Consider the following 17,696-nt stretch of genomic DNA (forward strand, 5'->3'; position numbering starts at 1 on the left):
TGTAGATTGTTTCAGTCTAAAGTTTTGCGCCTCACTTGATCATGATCTCTTTTGTAAATGTCCTCAACATCTTTTCACTCAGTTTGCAGGAGGCTTTGTACAAAAATTCTTTCTTGACTTGAACACATTTTATTCATACACCTAAAAAACCAGGAAACAAAAAAGTAAACGTTATATTGGGAAAGAAATGCATGAAAAATGTACAGTGCAAGTTGAGATGCAAACTCAAGAACAAAGCAAATTCACCTGCAAAGGTTTTCCAAACTGTATGTTGGATTATACTTTTGGTGTAAAAAGAAATTCTGACAGAGGAGCATATGAACAAACAGAATACAATGGATGTTTAGCAAGAAGAAAACGATAAACATTCCAGTAGTTTTTCGTGTTTACAACAAAAAGCATAAACTGGGACAGATTATCGATGCAGATTAATACTTGGCTCTCTTGCCTCAAAGAAAAAAAGGTTGTTTCAGCACTCGGAGACATGCTTGTTTCCTCAGAATCTTCTGAAGTTGGATTCCCATCTTTGTAAATGCCAGATTGTTCCAAATACCCCATAGCAGCTCATCTTTTGATTGTTGGTTTAGTTGTTTCTTACACCCTTAAATATCTGGAGCATGAAGAAGCGTGAATATTAAATGTTCAATAATGGTAACATCCAACATTAGACAATGTGAATTTCTCTCTGAGATTAATAAAGTATATATCCATTCATTCGCTACTTTTTTGCTAGCTGGTTTTAGCTAGAACACTCTGGTTCAAATCTAACTGAACTTATTCCGTTAACTGTTAAAATTCATTCAGCATTTGTCGTGTCCAGTAAGTTTATATAGCTAGTTTTGTGAGTAAATGTATTAAATCTAATAGTTTTAAGTGTAGAATTGAAGTTCGTTTCCAGCTTTAGCTTATTTAGCCACAGCGCTAATGCTAGGTAGCTGAACGTCTTAACGCCACAGATGGTTGTCATGGAAACGGTTTCCAATTTGTCAGTAACTTAATGCCTTTACTCCTGGGAGTCCCAAGACATGAGATCATGTTTTGTTTTTTCAAGATGCAATTTGTCATTGTAATAAGTTTAAATAATTTTAAATAAACCTGTAAAATCATGTGAGGTTGTACAGAACACATTTATACAAAACAAGACCATTTAAACAATTTAAAGAGTAATCACAAACCAGCTTGTAAGTTTTATTTTTTTTACATACTGGTCAAACCAGTTTAGTTAAACTGTCTTATTTTGTTAGAGCATTAAGTTTTGTGGACACACGGCAAAAAATTGCTATATGGAGTTAAATTAATTGTTGGAATTAGATTCATTTAGTTGAATATATTTTTCTTTTTTAAAACTTTATGAAAGCACATTTTAAAACTGAATTTGTCTTTCAGACAAACATTATTTCTGCTCAGAAACATTGGTTAAAATTCACAGTTAAAAAGTATGCACACTGTTATATTTTTTAAATTGTATTTATCATAGACAGTAAACCTTTTTAAAATACAACAATAGGCATGTCTTATCAAGCTCCTCTTCTGTGAAACGATAGCATTCAGTTTTTGTCCTTGAGACATAAATGGGAATAATACTCATTTATTCCAACTCTTGTTGAATAATAATGTTTTTACTAACATCCTTAGTTGTTTCTGTGCTTCCATGTTTAAGGACGATTGCAGCAAATATGAGATTCAATGCAATCTGAGAATTTTTTTTTTTTTCCACTAACGTTTATTAGATTGTTTTGGAGCTAAACATCAGTTTGGTTAAACTGGACTTATTTGAAGGAATATTCTGACTATGGTTGAAATTAATGTGACCATACTAATTAAAAATGTCCCCGTTTTTTATGTAAAGTGCTTTCAGCTGACAGTTGTGCCTTTACATAAATTAACAAAATATTGTTGGAGGGAAGCAGTTTTAGGTTTATGTGCTGATTAGCTCTGGAGCTAACTCCCTGAAAATCTGAGATGTGCAAAAACAATCAGGACTGATAACATTCTGCAGTTTTAAACTACTAATATATGAATTGTTATTAAATAGAATTATTTTGTCTTTTTTTTCTCACACTATGTTGGTAATCCAAGCAAGAATTGGAAAACCTTTATATATGATGTAGCAACTTTATCACTGAAATTAAAGTTTGTCAGAGAGTTTATCCTGTAATCATTTATGATGGTTTAAAAAAGTAAAAGTTCTGTTGTGAAAATTGGTTTTTCCCACAAGTAGATTTGCACATTTTACAATTCGTGGTCCATTTAATGCTCTAATCTAGCCCACTGTTGCAATGGTAGAGTTGTTTAAGATATTGTTCATTTCTCCTGCACTCCCTTTCTGTTTACTGGCTGTTTGGTCCGATGATGCCGTGCCGTCGAAGAGCTTAGCCATGAAGGCTAAGCCGTTTTTCTTGATGTAGGACTTTCCAGCGAAGGTGTAAAGGATGGGATTGGCACAGCTGCTGAGAAAAGCCAAAGCTGAGGTCACAGCTCTGCAGGACTCATGAATCAATTCCAATCTGTGGGTTAAAAAAGATGGGGAAAAAATGTTAACTACAGCAAAAAGCAACAGTTAGGATCCTGTAGAGACAAAACCTCTCACTCTGACATTGATGTTTACATAAATACTCCACTCAAAATAAGAGACGGAATAAATATGAATAATAAATTGAGCAAAGACAATTTTCAATTAAAACTTCGAAACCAACAAAAAGTCAAAAAAATCCAAATTGAACAAATAACAGTTCCTATATACATAAAAAATCCTTAACTAATTTAAATTCTCTCTCCTCAGATGTTAATAACTACAAGGCAAAATGTTCATGTTTTTGAAAAGTTTACTATAGAAATACATGCACAAAAAAATCAGCTTTTCCAAGGATTAATAAGACATGCAAAATCCCTGCTGCTGTTAAATTTGGGTAATTTGCTTTTGATCACATTATTTTTGGTAAACTACCATTACTGTTCATATGTTGGATCCTTTTCCCCTCTATAGATCCAAAAGTGCCTCAGGGTTCTATTTTAGGCCCCATTCTCTCTATAATCTCTGTACTATTTCATTAAATGTCACATTTAATTTATGTGCTAATGACACATTTATCTGGTCAAATGACTAGTCAAACATAGCACAACTTAAGTTTTACATCCTGTGCATGGCTAGAAGTATGTGAGTTGCTTGCAAACATTTCTGTGCAAATGGAAAAACAAAGGAAAACCTTTCCCTCCCTTTCCAAACTCATCGCTACAAAAGTTGTAACATTGAGCACAGATTTGTAATCTGTCTCCTGGGCTGTACTGCCAAACACATTTACAACAAAGGTCATTTTGTAAGAGAATTGGGAAAGGAGAACTTAGAGTGTAGATGAAAATTATCCATAATTATGCAATAGTGAATGTTTAGAATGCAACTGCCAACACTGAATCAATGTTAGACCAATCTGTAACCTAATTACTCCAGCCTGAAATTGCCTGGTTACACCTTAAAAAGGAAATGCCACCGATAACAAAAAAACAAAACAAAAAAAAAACAGAAAAAGTGATAAAACATTAAAGATTCCAGTAAAAAAACATGATGCCTTAACAGAATACACAGTAAATATGGTTAACATACAGAAATGTGAACATAATGAACAATTTTACCCTTAATATTCAGTAATACATCTTAATAGAGTAGTAAAAGTATAAAGCAATTTCATTTTACTCACTTTTTTCTAGTTTCTGACTTCTTCTTATACCACTCAGCTGCAACCTGGGAGTCACAAAAAGCTTTAATGAAAACAAGAACCAAGGAGCAGAGAAAGGAAATGTTTGGTTACAGGTTAAAAACGTTTTACTCACCTGCACCATGTTGATTACATGGTATGGAAACCAAAATATGCCAAATGTTATAACAATAGCGAGGATGAGTTTTTCGCTGCGAATCCTTCGCTGGAACTGGGTCTGTCTCAGGCGTCTCAGGGTGAGGACATAGCAGGTTATGATGGCCGCATACGGGAGGATGAATCCTGAAACTGTCTCTAAAGAATACTGAAACCGGACCTGACCAGAGAAGCAAGGAAAAGAAGTTAAAATTATAATAGAAAGAAACTGAAAAACATATTTTACATGGGGAAAATTGAGACTGTTGAACCTTTCTAGTTCATGGTTTTGTAATTTTTGTGAAAATAGTTTATTTTCCTTTACTTGTACAAACCTCTATGGTTTGCTCTTTTCCGTTATGTTCATTCGAAAAATTGTGGCATTCAAATTCCCAAGGTACATTCTTTGTTGGGCAACTTTTAGTTTATAGTAATTTTGCTATTTTCTTCTAACTACTCACTTTTTACGCATTATTTATACTTTTCAGTTGGGCTAAACAAAATGGCTGAAAAAGCACAAAATAAGATCACATTACAAGCGTTTCATATCAGTCGATACTGATAATTATTGATTTGTTTTTTGTTTTGAATATCTGAAAAACTGCCAAGTGGTGATCGCTCAAGTGACTGAACAGGTTGCTAGGTAACCAAAGAGTGAGTGAGTTGCTAGGTAACCAAAGAGTAAGTTGATTCCATAAAGTTTGCATAGGCTGAGGCCTGAGAGGTTGAGCAGCCTACTTCTCCCAGAATCCCATGAAGTTCGAAATTATCGAACATTTTAGTACAATAAAAAAGTATTTGGTAAAAAGTCTGCTCCAGTACCGAGTAACTGATCAAATTATCAATCATTTCACATTTAATAATTCCATAAAAAGATGGACCAAAATATAAGGATTAAGGACAAAAATGACAATAATTTATATAAGTAGCAAAAATCAACAAAATCAGGCAAAATAAATGCTTTCCAAATCAGTTTTTTTCAATAAAAACATATGAAACTTGAACAAAAACTGCAGGTGGGTATCTGTGTCTAGTGAAATTTTGGTTAAAACATGTTTGCTATTCATTCAGTGGGTAGAAAGTTCAGAAATTTTATTCAAGTAAGAGTGGAAATACTTCAAAAATAAAATTATTGAAGTAAAAGTAATAAGTCCAGCGTAGCAAAAATACTCCTAAAAGTAATTTTTTCAAAAGTTACTCAGGTAAATACAATTGAGTAAATGCAACTAGTTACTACCCAACTCTGAGTAAAGGTAAACATCAGATCCAGTTAACATCAGCGTTTTTTTTTTCTTTTTTTTTTTACTAATTTGTGTCTTCTGTTTTCCCAGCTACCATGATGAAATAATCAGATGCTTCACTCATTTTGTATCAGTAGAAAGTACAAGTCAAAAAGGGTTTTCACTTTGTGAGAGGAGTGGACTTACATGAGTGGGCCAGGTGTGGTTGGGTGAACACACAATCCGTGAATTATTCTCGCTAAAATCCGGCTCAATTTCCAGTTCTCGAAACACCAGTGAGGGGATGGAAATCACCATGACCAGCACCCACATTCCCATGATCACCCTCGTCACAACCTTTCTGCTTAACAGGTGCAGTTTCTGTGGAAACAGCACCGCCACCATCCTGTGTACGCTCATCAGTGTGATCAGGAAGATGGAGGCGTACATGTTGGCGTTGCACAAGTAGAAGAGGCCTTTGCACATAACGGGTCCAAAGATCCACGTCTGCTTGGCCAGGTAGATGATGAAGAAGATGGTGAGGGCCATGATGAAGCCGTCCGCACAGGCCAGGTTGAGGATGAGGATGGTGGTGACGGAGCGCTTCCTGGTGCGCGCCAGGATGCTCCAGACGATGAAGAGGTTGCCGGGGACGCCCAGGAGGAAAACCAGGGTGAGGATGAGGGTGCCGATGGCTGTGGCGTAGTCGTTGCTCACGGCACTGTCTTCCTCATTTGTGGAAGCTGTCATTCTAAAATGATTTGATTCTATAAACGAGAAGTAGTTAGAAATTGTACATTTCATCACCAGTTTGTTTCTAAAAACAATCAGAAGTCCTTCTGGACCTGAAAGCAGAAGAATCAAACATTCATTCTATACTTATTTAATTTATATTTTTATTTAATTTGTCTCAAAATTATTGACTAAAATGTCAACAACAAAACACTTGTATTTTCCTGCAGCCATTGTACAGCACATACAGCAGTTGCTAAGAAACGGAGCAGTGCTCATTGATTGTAACTCAACAGTCAGGAGGTTTTTGAAATGGCTCATTTTCCAAACACCAAAAACCTTTAAGTTATTTGGGGAAAAAACAGCTTGACTGGTTTTTTTTTTAAAGAAGTTGGGTTGTTTTTAGAAGCAGTTGAGGCTCAAATTGAAGTATAAAAAAGTGGAAAAAGGTTAATTTTGCAATTAAAGAATATTGGTTCATGTTGATTATAAACATAAACATGTTTCAAGCATATACAATAAAGTTATTTTTTTAAATCGTCAGATATGACACAAATTAAGTAATTTGGTTGCAGTGAATGTAGAAGACAAAGCATCAAGCATAAGAACAGTAGACTAGCTGTCAAGTAAGGTGGTGGCAGAATTATGCTGGGTGGCTTTTCTTTTTTTTTTTGTTACCAGAGGTCTGCACAAAGCTGGTGGAAAAACAAAGATGGAGGCTTACATTCGTAATAGGATGCATTAGGGTTATTCAACAGGACAATTATGCCAATCACACATCATAATGGTTTTAGAGTAGAATAAGCAGGCAAATATGAAGCCTCTGTAATGGCCTCCCCAAAGCCATAAACCTCCTAACCCTTTCTGTACAATTATTGACTAAAAGCCACATCCGTGCCAGGAAACCATATATTTTAAAAGAAATGACATCTAAAGAGAAAAGTGATCAAATATCCACCCAGACAGAAGCTCTCTAATGGTGTAGTTTTCTCCACGACTTGCTAAGTGACATTTATTTAAATATTAAGAGATTTAAACCAATAAACCACCCAGATTATAACGACTTCTGTGTGAGGAAGACACAAGCTTTTCATAATCATCAAATCAGTTGTGAATTTCATTATCCACTATAAAACTCAACGTATTGGCCTTATTATTATGATTTTTGCACATTCAGACACTTTCTGCAATAACTTTTTTAAGGTTTGCTTTGTAAACTTGTATGAAATGTATAAACAGATCTTAAAAGAGGAAGCAGATAAAGAAAAAGATGCTTTTCAACCACTTTAAATCGTAAACGATGGGAAAGATTTGTTTACAGAACCACAGGATGTCTGCCAACCTGATGTAATCTCTGAAATATCTCCAGCAGGCTAAAGCATGCAAGAAAACTGGCAGCGGTGCGTCAGAGGAGAGGACTGTTTCAACACAATTTTTTATTAATCTTTTAATGTTCTCCAAAAATCTTTTTCTTATTATCATTTTGCTTGTTAACTTTGTAGGTCAGAGATTAGTTGACCCTTGGACTGACCACAACATGCCAATAAAAGTGAAGGATGTGGAAAGATGAAGTTTTCATTTCTTTATTAAGAACTCATTTCCTGTGCCCAGTATCCAAAGAAGACCATTTATGTATTTTCCTCTTGTGGCTTCATTAAAATTCCCAGGTACCCAAACAATGCATTAGGATCTTATCTTCACATGTATCTCGCATGAGGTAATAATAAAATATGTAGTTTTATAATTGTTTAGATTACAGATTGAAATAATCTGACCTTCAGGAGTACATGAACATGTAACACGTGGAAAAGCTGGTCATTTGAGTAATTTCATGATCATTCTTTGAATTAACTTGTGTGTAAATAATGCTTTATAATACAGTTAGGATAAAAAAAAATGTCATAATCAATGGCAGATTTAGATTTAAAATGAGTTTTTAATCAACCAAGAAGTTTGTTTCTGACATAAAAAGAGACAAACTTCTATCAATGACGGAAAAAAATCATTTTAATGTATCAACTTAGAATAAATGCTAATGATTACTTATAGTCTTTTTGATAGTTAATTGGAAACATATTTATATTTTTACAACAACTATAAAACCCTGCTTTCAGTTGCTGAGTAGGTTGTTCATGTTTCCACTGGTGTTTTAAAATCGTCATCAAATCATTTTTAATCTACATTCAGTCAGAGAATATAGATTAAAATATATAAAAAAAGAAATTCAATGTTATTTAACTTTAAGAAGAACTCATCAAATGCAGAGACACATTTTTATTTACATTTTAGCAATTTAACTGGCAGTTTTATTGATACTGGACCACAACTGGCTGGTTTATGATCTAGACTGTAGATACTTAAAACCTAAATCTGCCAAGAGTTTGAATCATTTTGTTTTCTTTTTCCTGTAAAGCATGCCTGAGAACCCATGTTTGCTTGTAAATATTTACAGTGGATCGGAGCAGTCCAAAATACTTTCCCACAGATTTGTAGTGTGGACAAATTCAGAGGAGAATCATGGCGGGTAAAAGTAAAGGAAAAGTCAGAATTACTAACCTCTAAGTAGGGAGTCTTGTTGTTGGACGGAAATATCCGGCTGTTGTCCCGCTTTGAGTCTCTGTTAGTTCATTAAAGAGGAGATTATGTCCTTCCCCACAGGCTGTAACATGCTGCGGTTTTACAGACAGAGAGGTGTGTCCTTCACTAACACTCAGACTCCCCCTCTTCTTTTCACTTTCATATCCCAATTTATGATCATTAACTCAAGTATTCAGATAAAATCAAACACTTTTTTTATTATAAACAAACGTGCATGTTTGTGGAAACTTGCCCAAATGTTGGGAGACTAAGTGTACATTCGTGTTGTCCTGAAAATATACTTTCACTCGGTTGCTGTGTTTGTGAAATGAAATGAGGAGAGATTGCAAAACCTCAGTGCCTCATTGATGCAGAGCATGCAGAGGCAAATACGACCATGGAGAAGGCTCACGCAAATAAAACTTAGCACCTCTAGTCGCAACAAGTCTGACTGAAACAGGAATGTAGTTTTCCATGAAAGGGTGGTGAATTAGCAGAACGACTTATGCAGAGGAAACGTAGAGTCTTTTCACCTTGGTTCTGTACTGGAACTGCTTGTCTCTTTATCTTTGACTTCAGATTTGACATTCATCTTACACACACCAAGGTCACGTGATAGAGTAAAACTTTAACAAATGTCTTATACCAGGTTTGGGTATTAGTTCTATTTACTCAATCACATTTACTTGAGTAAGTTTTTTGACAAAAGGAAATTCCTTGAGTATTTTTAGTAGGCTGCACTTTTTACTATGACTAGACTAATTTTATTAGGAAGTATTTCTACTCTTACTTGAGTGAAATTTTTGGTTTCTCTACCCATTGAATGAAAAAACATGCTTTAACCAAAAGAATTTTTACCAGACACACACACCAGTTATTAAACTACAAAGTTTCATAAGTTTGTTATTGACAGAAACTAATTTGGAAATTTTTTTCTTTGTCTGATTTTGTTATTTTTTGTTACTTATATGAATTATTGTCATTCTTGTCCTTAAAACACCAAAATTTCCACTTAGCTTTATAATTTGATCCATTTGGTTATTATAAAAGACATTTTTACCAAGTACTTTTTTGCTCACTAGAGTAATTACTTTTACTTGAATAAAAATATGTTGAAGTAGTGCTGCTATTATTTGAGTAAAATCTTTGGCTGCCCTGTCCACCTCTTCATGTAGTAGCTACATACCAAATTTATCAGATTATTACCAGCATAAACACCTGAATGAAGGCTGAAATATTTCACTAGTGATTGAACTAACCAAGATTTAATCTCTCTGCTCTCAAAACTTGTGCTCTCTTTCAAATTTTCCCTGTTCTCCCTCAAACTTTCTCTGCGCGGATCAAACATGTCTAAAACAATGTTAGTAAAATGAGGAACAGACGTTTTAAGATGAGTTTAGAAGATATTGACTACAGAAGACACAGATCTTATATCAGTTTCACGTTTACACCACAAAGGATTGCAGGCGATATCGCCAAAAATCTTTACGTTTTGCCCAATTGGAAAACCATTAAATTTACAAAAAACAAACTATTATTCCGCCATGACGCCATGGCTGAAAAATTAAGTTGTTTATTTCATCGCCAGAAGTGAACCCGTCTATTGTAGCAGCACATCCCGGAGATGTTATCAAGCGCACCCAGTGGAACGCTGTCATTCTATTGGGTGGAACGGTTGCTAAGTGACTGTTCTCTTATTCCGCGAGAAAGTGGGAGCGCAGATTTGTTCCGTGTTTTAAGAGCAAACAGATTTCTTTTCAACTGGAAACGTACGCTTTCAATTTAAGACTGTGAGTGTTGTCTGTTTGATTCACATGGTTCCATGTTTTGCCTCTGTTTAACATAAAGAAGTCTTAAAATAAGTAATTGTTCACGAGAATTTGACACGTTACATGCTATTGTTAACGTCCGGAAATTTCGCGCATGCGCACAATGCTGGAGGGCAAAAAAGTGGGGAAAAACCCAATTCAAATTCAAAAATACTGAATTAGTCCCAAAGGGAAATTAAATAAATATTAAATATTATTTTACTTTCCATCCACAGCTGCGCTGCCGCTGTAAAATAACCCCGCTAACAAAATAAAACTAGATATTAATTCAGTGCAGTTCCCCACACATCGAAACACACCGTTATTTTTTAAGATAAACCGTTGAAGAACAACTCAAAAACACTCATATTCTTTTTTTCTTGCTCTCAAAATAAGAAAATAAACATTTTAATGCCTAAGATGCAGCATTGCATTCCTTTATAGTAGAGCTTAACCATCTGCTTTACTTCCACATGGAGGCAGAGCCGGTGTCATGCCTTTTATTGTGTAAATCGATTACTAAATTAGTTGACGATTATTTCAATAATTAATTAATCATAATTAATTCGCTTAATCGTTTCAGCCCAACTGAAAATATAGATTTTGTCAAAACAATCTAAACAATAAGGTGCATTTTAATGCTGGATATATTTGAAAATATGTTCACCAGCAGTGTGAGTGATACAGGGTTGTCTTACCCAATGACTGCTGGATTTAGGCACCCATATCAGTCCAACAAATAAAAATGACTGCATGATTACTCGTGTCTGATGATGCCATTTACTGTGCAAACATTCTGAGTCATCCTCTGATATTTTTCTTAAACTTCTTCCAAGAATCCAAGATTGATTCAATATTCTTGTTTAAGGAACAGATGTAAAGAGAAAGGAGTTTTCTCCTTCAGCTTTGAAATGATTTTTCACTATTTTTCATTTAAATAGCAGAAAATGCTTGTAGTTAAGCCCACAGCGTCTGACCCCGATCTTTATAACTCAAGAAAAAAACCAGTACTTGGCAAATAACTTGTCATACACTGAATCTTTTTGCAAACCAACAGATTATTTCTTTAGTTGAACCTATGAAGATAAAACAGAGATGATTCTGTCTATTTTCTTTTTTAATTTGTTCCCTTTTCCTCATTCTTTGAGCACAAAGTGGATAAAGTTTTGTTAAGATCAAGTGGAAGTGTTTATGTCTGAGTGAAACAGAAGCCAAAGTTAAAATGATACCAACATTTAATGAGCTAAAAGAAATATTCCTCAAGATGATTTAGAGATTACAAGAAAATCTGGCTTGTAACACAAATACAAAGTAAATAGATGTGATTTAAATAATATTTTAAAAGTAGGTCAAAACTGAAGTTAAATGTTCTACAAAGTTCATTACTTAATGTTAATGTTATTTTCATATATGCTAATGTTTTCCTTCAAACTCTGTTTATTTTAATTTATATAGCACATTTCAGCAGCAAGGTATTTCAAAGTGCTTTACAACATTAAAAACAGAAACACAGTCATGTTACTACAGGTAACATGTCTTCTCAAATAATTCATACTTCATTTTCAGGTGTAGTCGTCCTGTCTCTAACCTTTCATGTGTATAGTTAGTATAAAACTGGTCAAAAGGACTCTTTTTTGGTATTTGTGTGGATGTTTATAGCCAACTTTCTCTTCAGCTACTTCAGTGGACGTTTAGGTGTAGCGCCATTTACTGCCACCTACTGGCCAACCAGTGTAACTACATAATAAATCTCGAACCACGTGGCTCGCTGACGTAAATGACGAGCATCTGGAGGAGGGACTGGTATACCGGTCAACATTTTGAGTATTGATTTTACCTAGGAAAGAAAATGGAAATAATATTTTTTATGAGCAATACTGGTACAATACTGTTCTTAAAAAATACATCAACAGAAGAGATTTTTCTATTGAGTAAATTACTTTTTTTTTTTTTTGCTTTAAACTGTTTATTTTTCTGGTGATCCATGGTGTTGTTTATAATTAGTGTCTTATTATTTTTTCTAAGGCTAAGTCAGTTCATGCTCATTTCATTGTGGGATCCTATTTCCCCCATCTCTCCTTTCTTCACTAATATATCAGTAATCACATTTTAGGTAGCGCTTTTAAAACACTTTTGTTGTTTTTGTGCAAATATTTAGTGATAAAATACAGATATTTTTTAAAGCATGCTGAACAATGTTAGAAATGCTAATATTTATTTTCCCCTGTTGTTTTTACAGTAAGATTTTATAGAACTTCTTGTAGTATTTTGTGCATATATTCAGTTTAATGTTAAGTTTGATGAGTATAACCTTTACTGTAAAGTTAAGCTCCCAAACAGGTACAACAATAAAGCAAAACCTTTCATCAAGTTGAAAAATACACTTTAGCTTCACTATACTGGATTATTTTTGCGCTCTCCTAACTCTTTTGGATGTTGAAGTGATTTTCTGCTGACCTTTAAGGGATGAAACTGCTGACTTTCACCACACGAGGGCAGCATATCCCCACTAGCTGTAGCTTGCCCCATAAACTTGGAGTGTGAGCCACTGAAATAAGGCTTTGGGTTAATGTGTGGCAGTCTTTGTTTTTTATTGGCCTTTCAACCACAGATGAGGTTTTATAAAAGTCTAATCTCCTTTGTCTTTGCTTTAGAGATCATAGTTTTAAGGAAAATCTTGAACTTTGAGGAAAGTATCTATTCACTGTTGACTGTCTCCACAGTCACTGGTCAAGAGGCAAAGTTACTATGGCTGCTATACTTTGCTATACTCTTACCGTACTATTCTACGCTGTACTACTGCTATACTTTAATATACTATGTTGTTGCTACTATATTGTGCTTTACTTTCCTTAATTTGTCCCCTACTATTCTATACCATATGGTCACAAAAATACTATAACTATACTGCTACTATACTGTTTTACATTATAGTATAACTATACTGTCCTTCATTACACAGTACTGTTGCTATGCTGTTCCACGTGGCACTATTTATATACTGTTACAATATTTTATTGTCTCAAACTAGAGTGTTACTATGCTATCTTTCACTATACGTGTACCATGCTATCCTAAAGGTGCCTGCAGGATATTATCGCAGCGTACGCACAATACTGTTACAGTGGACCTATTTCGCTGTTGTTGTTTTTTTATTTCTAAACAACAAAATAAATAATAAAGACATGAAAACAGAGCGTACTTGTGTGATCCATGGGAAGTAGAGGGTGGAGATTCCAGGTTCAGGTGGTGCATGAGATGTCCAGAGGAGGAGACGGTGAAGCAACATGAAGCAACAATGTTTGTTTAATTTGTTCTCTTTTGGCAAAGTTTCCACTAGATTTAACTGTTCAACCCTCCTGCAGTCTTAGAGCGACACTCAGGGAGAGAGCGGCAGATGTCACGGTCGGCCAATCGGTCGATCCATTAGCTCTTCAGTTCGTGGAACCGGCGATCTGCCAGAACCACATACATAGTAAAAAGCTGACCCCTCTTAGAGCTACAGAAGGGTTCAAACTCCGCTCATTCATTTTTAGTTTACAGAAAAAGCTCCAAGCTGCCAAATAAACAAAAAATAAACAGACCAATAATATTTAGACTTTTAGGACGGACATGTGCCCACCCCCACAGACTCACACAGATGTGCGCTACGTACAAGATGTTTTGACACAAAAGATGTTTTTTTTCTCCACAATTTTAATAGTAAAGAGGATTAGATAACAAAAAAACCCAAAAACTACATTAAAGGAAAATGTCAAGGTACACACAGTGAGTACAGCCCTACAGCTGCAGGCACTACTGCTGTCTTACACTGGACTATTACAGTACAACACCACATCACTGCGCAATACAAACTACTTTACTTTATTACTTTATTACTATCATGTTCCACCCAACACTTTATATGCTGTCCAATGTTACGTTATATACTATAGTATTACTATGCTATCTTTCTCTATACTTTAACTATTGTGTTCTATGATATTTCCATACTATCCAATGTTTTATTATTGCTGTACTGTCCTGCATCATACCATTACTCTGCTGTCTTACTCTATCTATGCTTGATTATTTTGTTGTTGTTGTTCTGTCCCATATTACGTAATTAAAATATCTCTACAGTGTCTACATAGTGTTATGTTATCATCCCACAACTAGAAAAGCAGATGTTTCCAGAACAGCACAAGCCAACTTCATGGTTAATTTTCTAACCACTAAATACAAGTTCCTCTGATTATGTCTCAGTCTTGTTCTGTCATTTCTGGATTTAGTGATGTTGGGTTTTGTCGGGGGGTCTGGAAATCCTTGTGTCTGCCTGTTTGGTAGCAGTTTTCCCCTTCAACCTAACCACACTGTAACATTTTGAGACCAATCCAGGACCCCGAGGCCCCGGAGGACGACCCAGAGAGTGAAACGAGCCCCCGGTTACACGCCAGCACAGCATACACCCGACGGTTGTGAGAACCGGAGGGGGGTCAGAGCATGGAGATGTTGGAGAGACCAAGAGTGAGTGTGTTTATTTAAGTTTTTCTTCTCCTGACTCAGACAGAGAGCAGACTACAGAGGATAATGAGAAACAGATCTTTGGTGGAGAGGAAGAGGAGGGAGGGCAGAAGAGACGACAGAGACTTGGTCAAGGGGGAGAACAAAAATCAAGATGAAGTAAAAAAAAGAAAATGGGGAGGAGAGGGAAGAGTGACAGCCAAAAAAGGGGGGTTGTTGCGTTCATCGCCACAGGAAATAGGCCCTCTTATGTTCACTAACTGACAGTTAACACTGCAGCCCTGGTGGCCATGCAGCTGGTCTACAAATGGAGGTATGAGAGACTTTAAGCAGCTCCCCGTGCCTCCTGGTCATGATTAGAATAACAATCATTCTGCTTTTAACCCAAATATCTGGAAAAACTTCCAATTCTGACTGCAAATTTAGCCGCCAAATGGAAAAGGGCAGCTATGGTGATTGGGAAAAAACTGGATTACTAGACTGTATGAAGAGAATGTGAAGTAAATGTGACAGAAAGAAAACCCAGAAGGAGGCAGAGGAGGGAGGCTGGAGGTTGGGCAGGGGGGATTCATGACTGACACATACAGAGTCCTATGGGGAATGAGTAACGGAGCAGCCGGGGCTGGGAAACCCACCCAAAGGCAATTAAGGGTAAAGGACGACAAAAATATTTGATGAACTTTTTTCTTCTCTCTCTGCCTCAAACGGGACAGAGGAAGGAGTCGTGGGATCTCGATGGAACTGGGATTAAAGACCGATGCTTACTGGGAGTTTTGCTGATTTTTCTTTAAGGATGATTTAAAGCTAACCGCGAAGCATCCGGTTGGATAAACTTGCAAATAAAGCGAGAAGAAGCGGCAGAAACTTTTCTTTTTTGGAGGGGGCCCGAAGCAAAACCCCGAAGAAAAAGAAGAGAAAGAAAAAGAAGGGGGACGGATAGTTTTTGCGCAATGACGCGCTGATGGGAGAAAGCTAAAACTTCTTGGAAAACCTCTGGGAAAGTTTTTTTTTAAAATTACTATTATTTTGTTTTCGTGGCGCCCTTTAAGGAGTCGCAGGAGATTGAGATCGGATCTCTGGGTCCTGATCCGGAGGACGATGGGGGCCGCGCCGGGCTCGGGCTGGGAGGAGGGCGAGTTCGAGTTCAAGCTGGTGTTTGAGGAGGACCCGCCTCAGCGGCAGATCCAGGGGCCGTCCCCGGCGCGCACAGCCGAGCCGGAGAGCTCCGTCGGCGGGGAAGAGGAAAGTGATGGCGCCCTGTTGCGGCTGGACTCCAGCAACCTCGGTTAGAGTCACAATTTCAGTTCAGGCTGCAGATAAAGAAGCTGGAAGCCTTCTTCTTAATGCATGGAAACGTTTATGCATGTTTGTGTAGTTGCATGATCCACGGTAATGACGGCCTCCATCCATATGCATCCGCTAATGTGGTGTGTGTTTGTGTTTCAGGCTGCATGCGTGCCTGTTTCCCTGGGTGAATTCTCACAGCGGCTTTGTTTTTTGGTATGGTATGCATCTGCGTGCATATCTCGCCGTTTCCCTGTTTGTTGTGCGCATTTGCGCGCGTGTGCATGTGTTTGGACATGTGTGCGTGCGGCCCCAGACTCAATGTGTTTCTAATCAGCTGTGCGTGTGAGCAAAGTTAACAGCTGCCATCTGGGAAGGAACCTCAACCTCTGTGTGTACTGAGCGCACCTCCCTTCTTTCGCTCGGCCTCCATCTCCCTCTCATTTTTAACCGCAAAACTCTCACAAACACGCATCGTATCCAATCGTTTGTTTCACGCCCACACTGGCATTTAGTTGGATTACCAAACCCCAGGCATGAATGTGCAACTGCAGGAGACGTTCAGGAGAGATGCACCTAGGAGATCAGATTCAGCGGATTTTTGCTTCTATTATTCTTCGATCTGCCATTTATCGAAGAATAAACTTTTCTCTTCTTTATATTAAATGACATTCTAGATCAAAATGCACAAAAATCACAGTTTTGCACTTTTATTTTCAGTTGGAGGCACACTTTGATGCATAAATGTTTAAGTATAACACCTTTATGTTAGGTTAAGTTTCACTATTTTTGCACGCTATATACGAACAAAGCAGAAGAAAGAAGACAATGCAATAAAATGTAAAGCTTTTTCTCTTTTGAAGTCAAATATACAAAGTACTAATATTCTTTCAAATTTTTAACCCAAAGGTCTTTAGAAAAGAGGAAGAGAAGGACAATAGAAATATAATTTATTGTCTCACAGTGGGGAAATTTAGGTACAACAGCTGCAAAGTGACAGGTAATCGAGGCACATATGTTCACACAAAAATAAAGGTATAAAAATATAAAACACGATTTAGCTTAATATACTGTACAGTATTTTACAACATAAAATATTGCACAGTTATGAAAAATGGCATAGTCCAATCCAAGGAATGAGCAACTGAGTAGGAAAATTGTATTTTTTTTTATTTGTAAAAATATGCATGTATATTTGTGAATGAAATAAACAACAGAGTGTCAACAATACGTGAAAACAGAGATGAGCAAATACCAGCAGGAATGTTGTTTAAATTGAGTAAAACTGTATAAATACCAGCAGGATGTTGGTAGCAATGATAGAGTCTAACATCTACTGGGAGGAAGGATCTACGATAACGCTCTTTTGTCCTCCAAGGATGCAACAGTTTATCACTAGAGAAGCTCTCCAGTTCAGCAACAGCTTCTCGCATGGAGTGGGACACATTGTCAAAAAAATAATCTTAATAACAAAAAACATAACCCCGATTTATTGAGCCCGCTGTATTCCTACTTCAACTCAAACTACGTCTGCTGAAAATGGAGCAACTGAATTATTTTTACCTTAAATATTTTCCAAAACAGACCCAAATCCCAAAACATTAATGATAAAAATGATCCACTGACAAAAGATCAGGAACCCGCCTGTTTTGTTTTAAGGTACACTGTTAATAATGGCCGTGGAATTTACTCAAAAACTGTGTGAAATCACAACTGAAAAAATT

The 17,696-nt window shown here is 36.4% G+C and overlaps 2 protein-coding genes across 2 annotated transcripts in view; one reads left to right on the forward strand and one right to left on the reverse strand.

The window, feature by feature from the left end:
• Positions 1 to 147: 147 nt before the first annotated feature.
• On the reverse strand, positions 148 to 8,498 carry ltb4r2b (leukotriene B4 receptor 2b). The gene is made up of 5 exons (XM_008434011.2): positions 8,357 to 8,498; positions 5,276 to 5,835; positions 3,829 to 4,029; positions 3,696 to 3,739; positions 148 to 2,507 (listed from the first exon to the last, which is right to left on the reverse strand). The coding sequence occupies exons 2-5, from the start codon at positions 5,816 to 5,818 to the stop codon at positions 2,264 to 2,266; spliced, it is 1,032 nt and encodes a 343-aa protein (XP_008432233.1). The 5' UTR covers positions 5,819 to 5,835; positions 8,357 to 8,498; the 3' UTR covers positions 148 to 2,263.
• Positions 8,499 to 15,259: 6,761 nt separating this feature from the next.
• The window catches only part of nfatc4 (nuclear factor of activated T cells 4), a 37,109-nt gene continuing 34,672 nt past the window's right edge, over positions 15,260 to 17,696 (forward strand). The window contains exon 1 of the mRNA XM_008434010.3: positions 15,260 to 15,973. Within this exon, the coding sequence (XP_008432232.2) occupies positions 15,787 to 15,973 (187 nt within the window). The 5' untranslated portion in view covers positions 15,260 to 15,786. The remainder of the gene's footprint in view (positions 15,974 to 17,696) is intronic.

Source organism: Poecilia reticulata, chromosome 17 (assembly GCF_904066995.2).
Source record: "Poecilia reticulata chromosome 17, P_reticulata-male-v2, whole genome shotgun sequence".
NCBI lineage: Eukaryota > Metazoa > Chordata > Actinopteri > Cyprinodontiformes > Poeciliidae > Poecilia > Poecilia reticulata.

Bases quoted from the DNA above. Each gene is read 5' to 3' on its own strand.
- ltb4r2b (XM_008434011.2), bottom strand. From the start codon at position 5,818: ATGACAGCTTCCACAAATGAGGAAGACAGTGCCGTGAGCAACGACTAC. The intron at 4,030-5,275 runs GTAAGTCCACTC...TTCTCTGGTCAG, and splicing joins ACCACACCTGGCCCACTCAT to GTCCGGTTTCAGTATTCTTT. The intron at 3,740-3,828 runs GTGAGTAAAACG...TGTGACTCCCAG, and splicing joins ATGTAATCAACATGGTGCAG to GTTGCAGCTGAGTGGTATAA.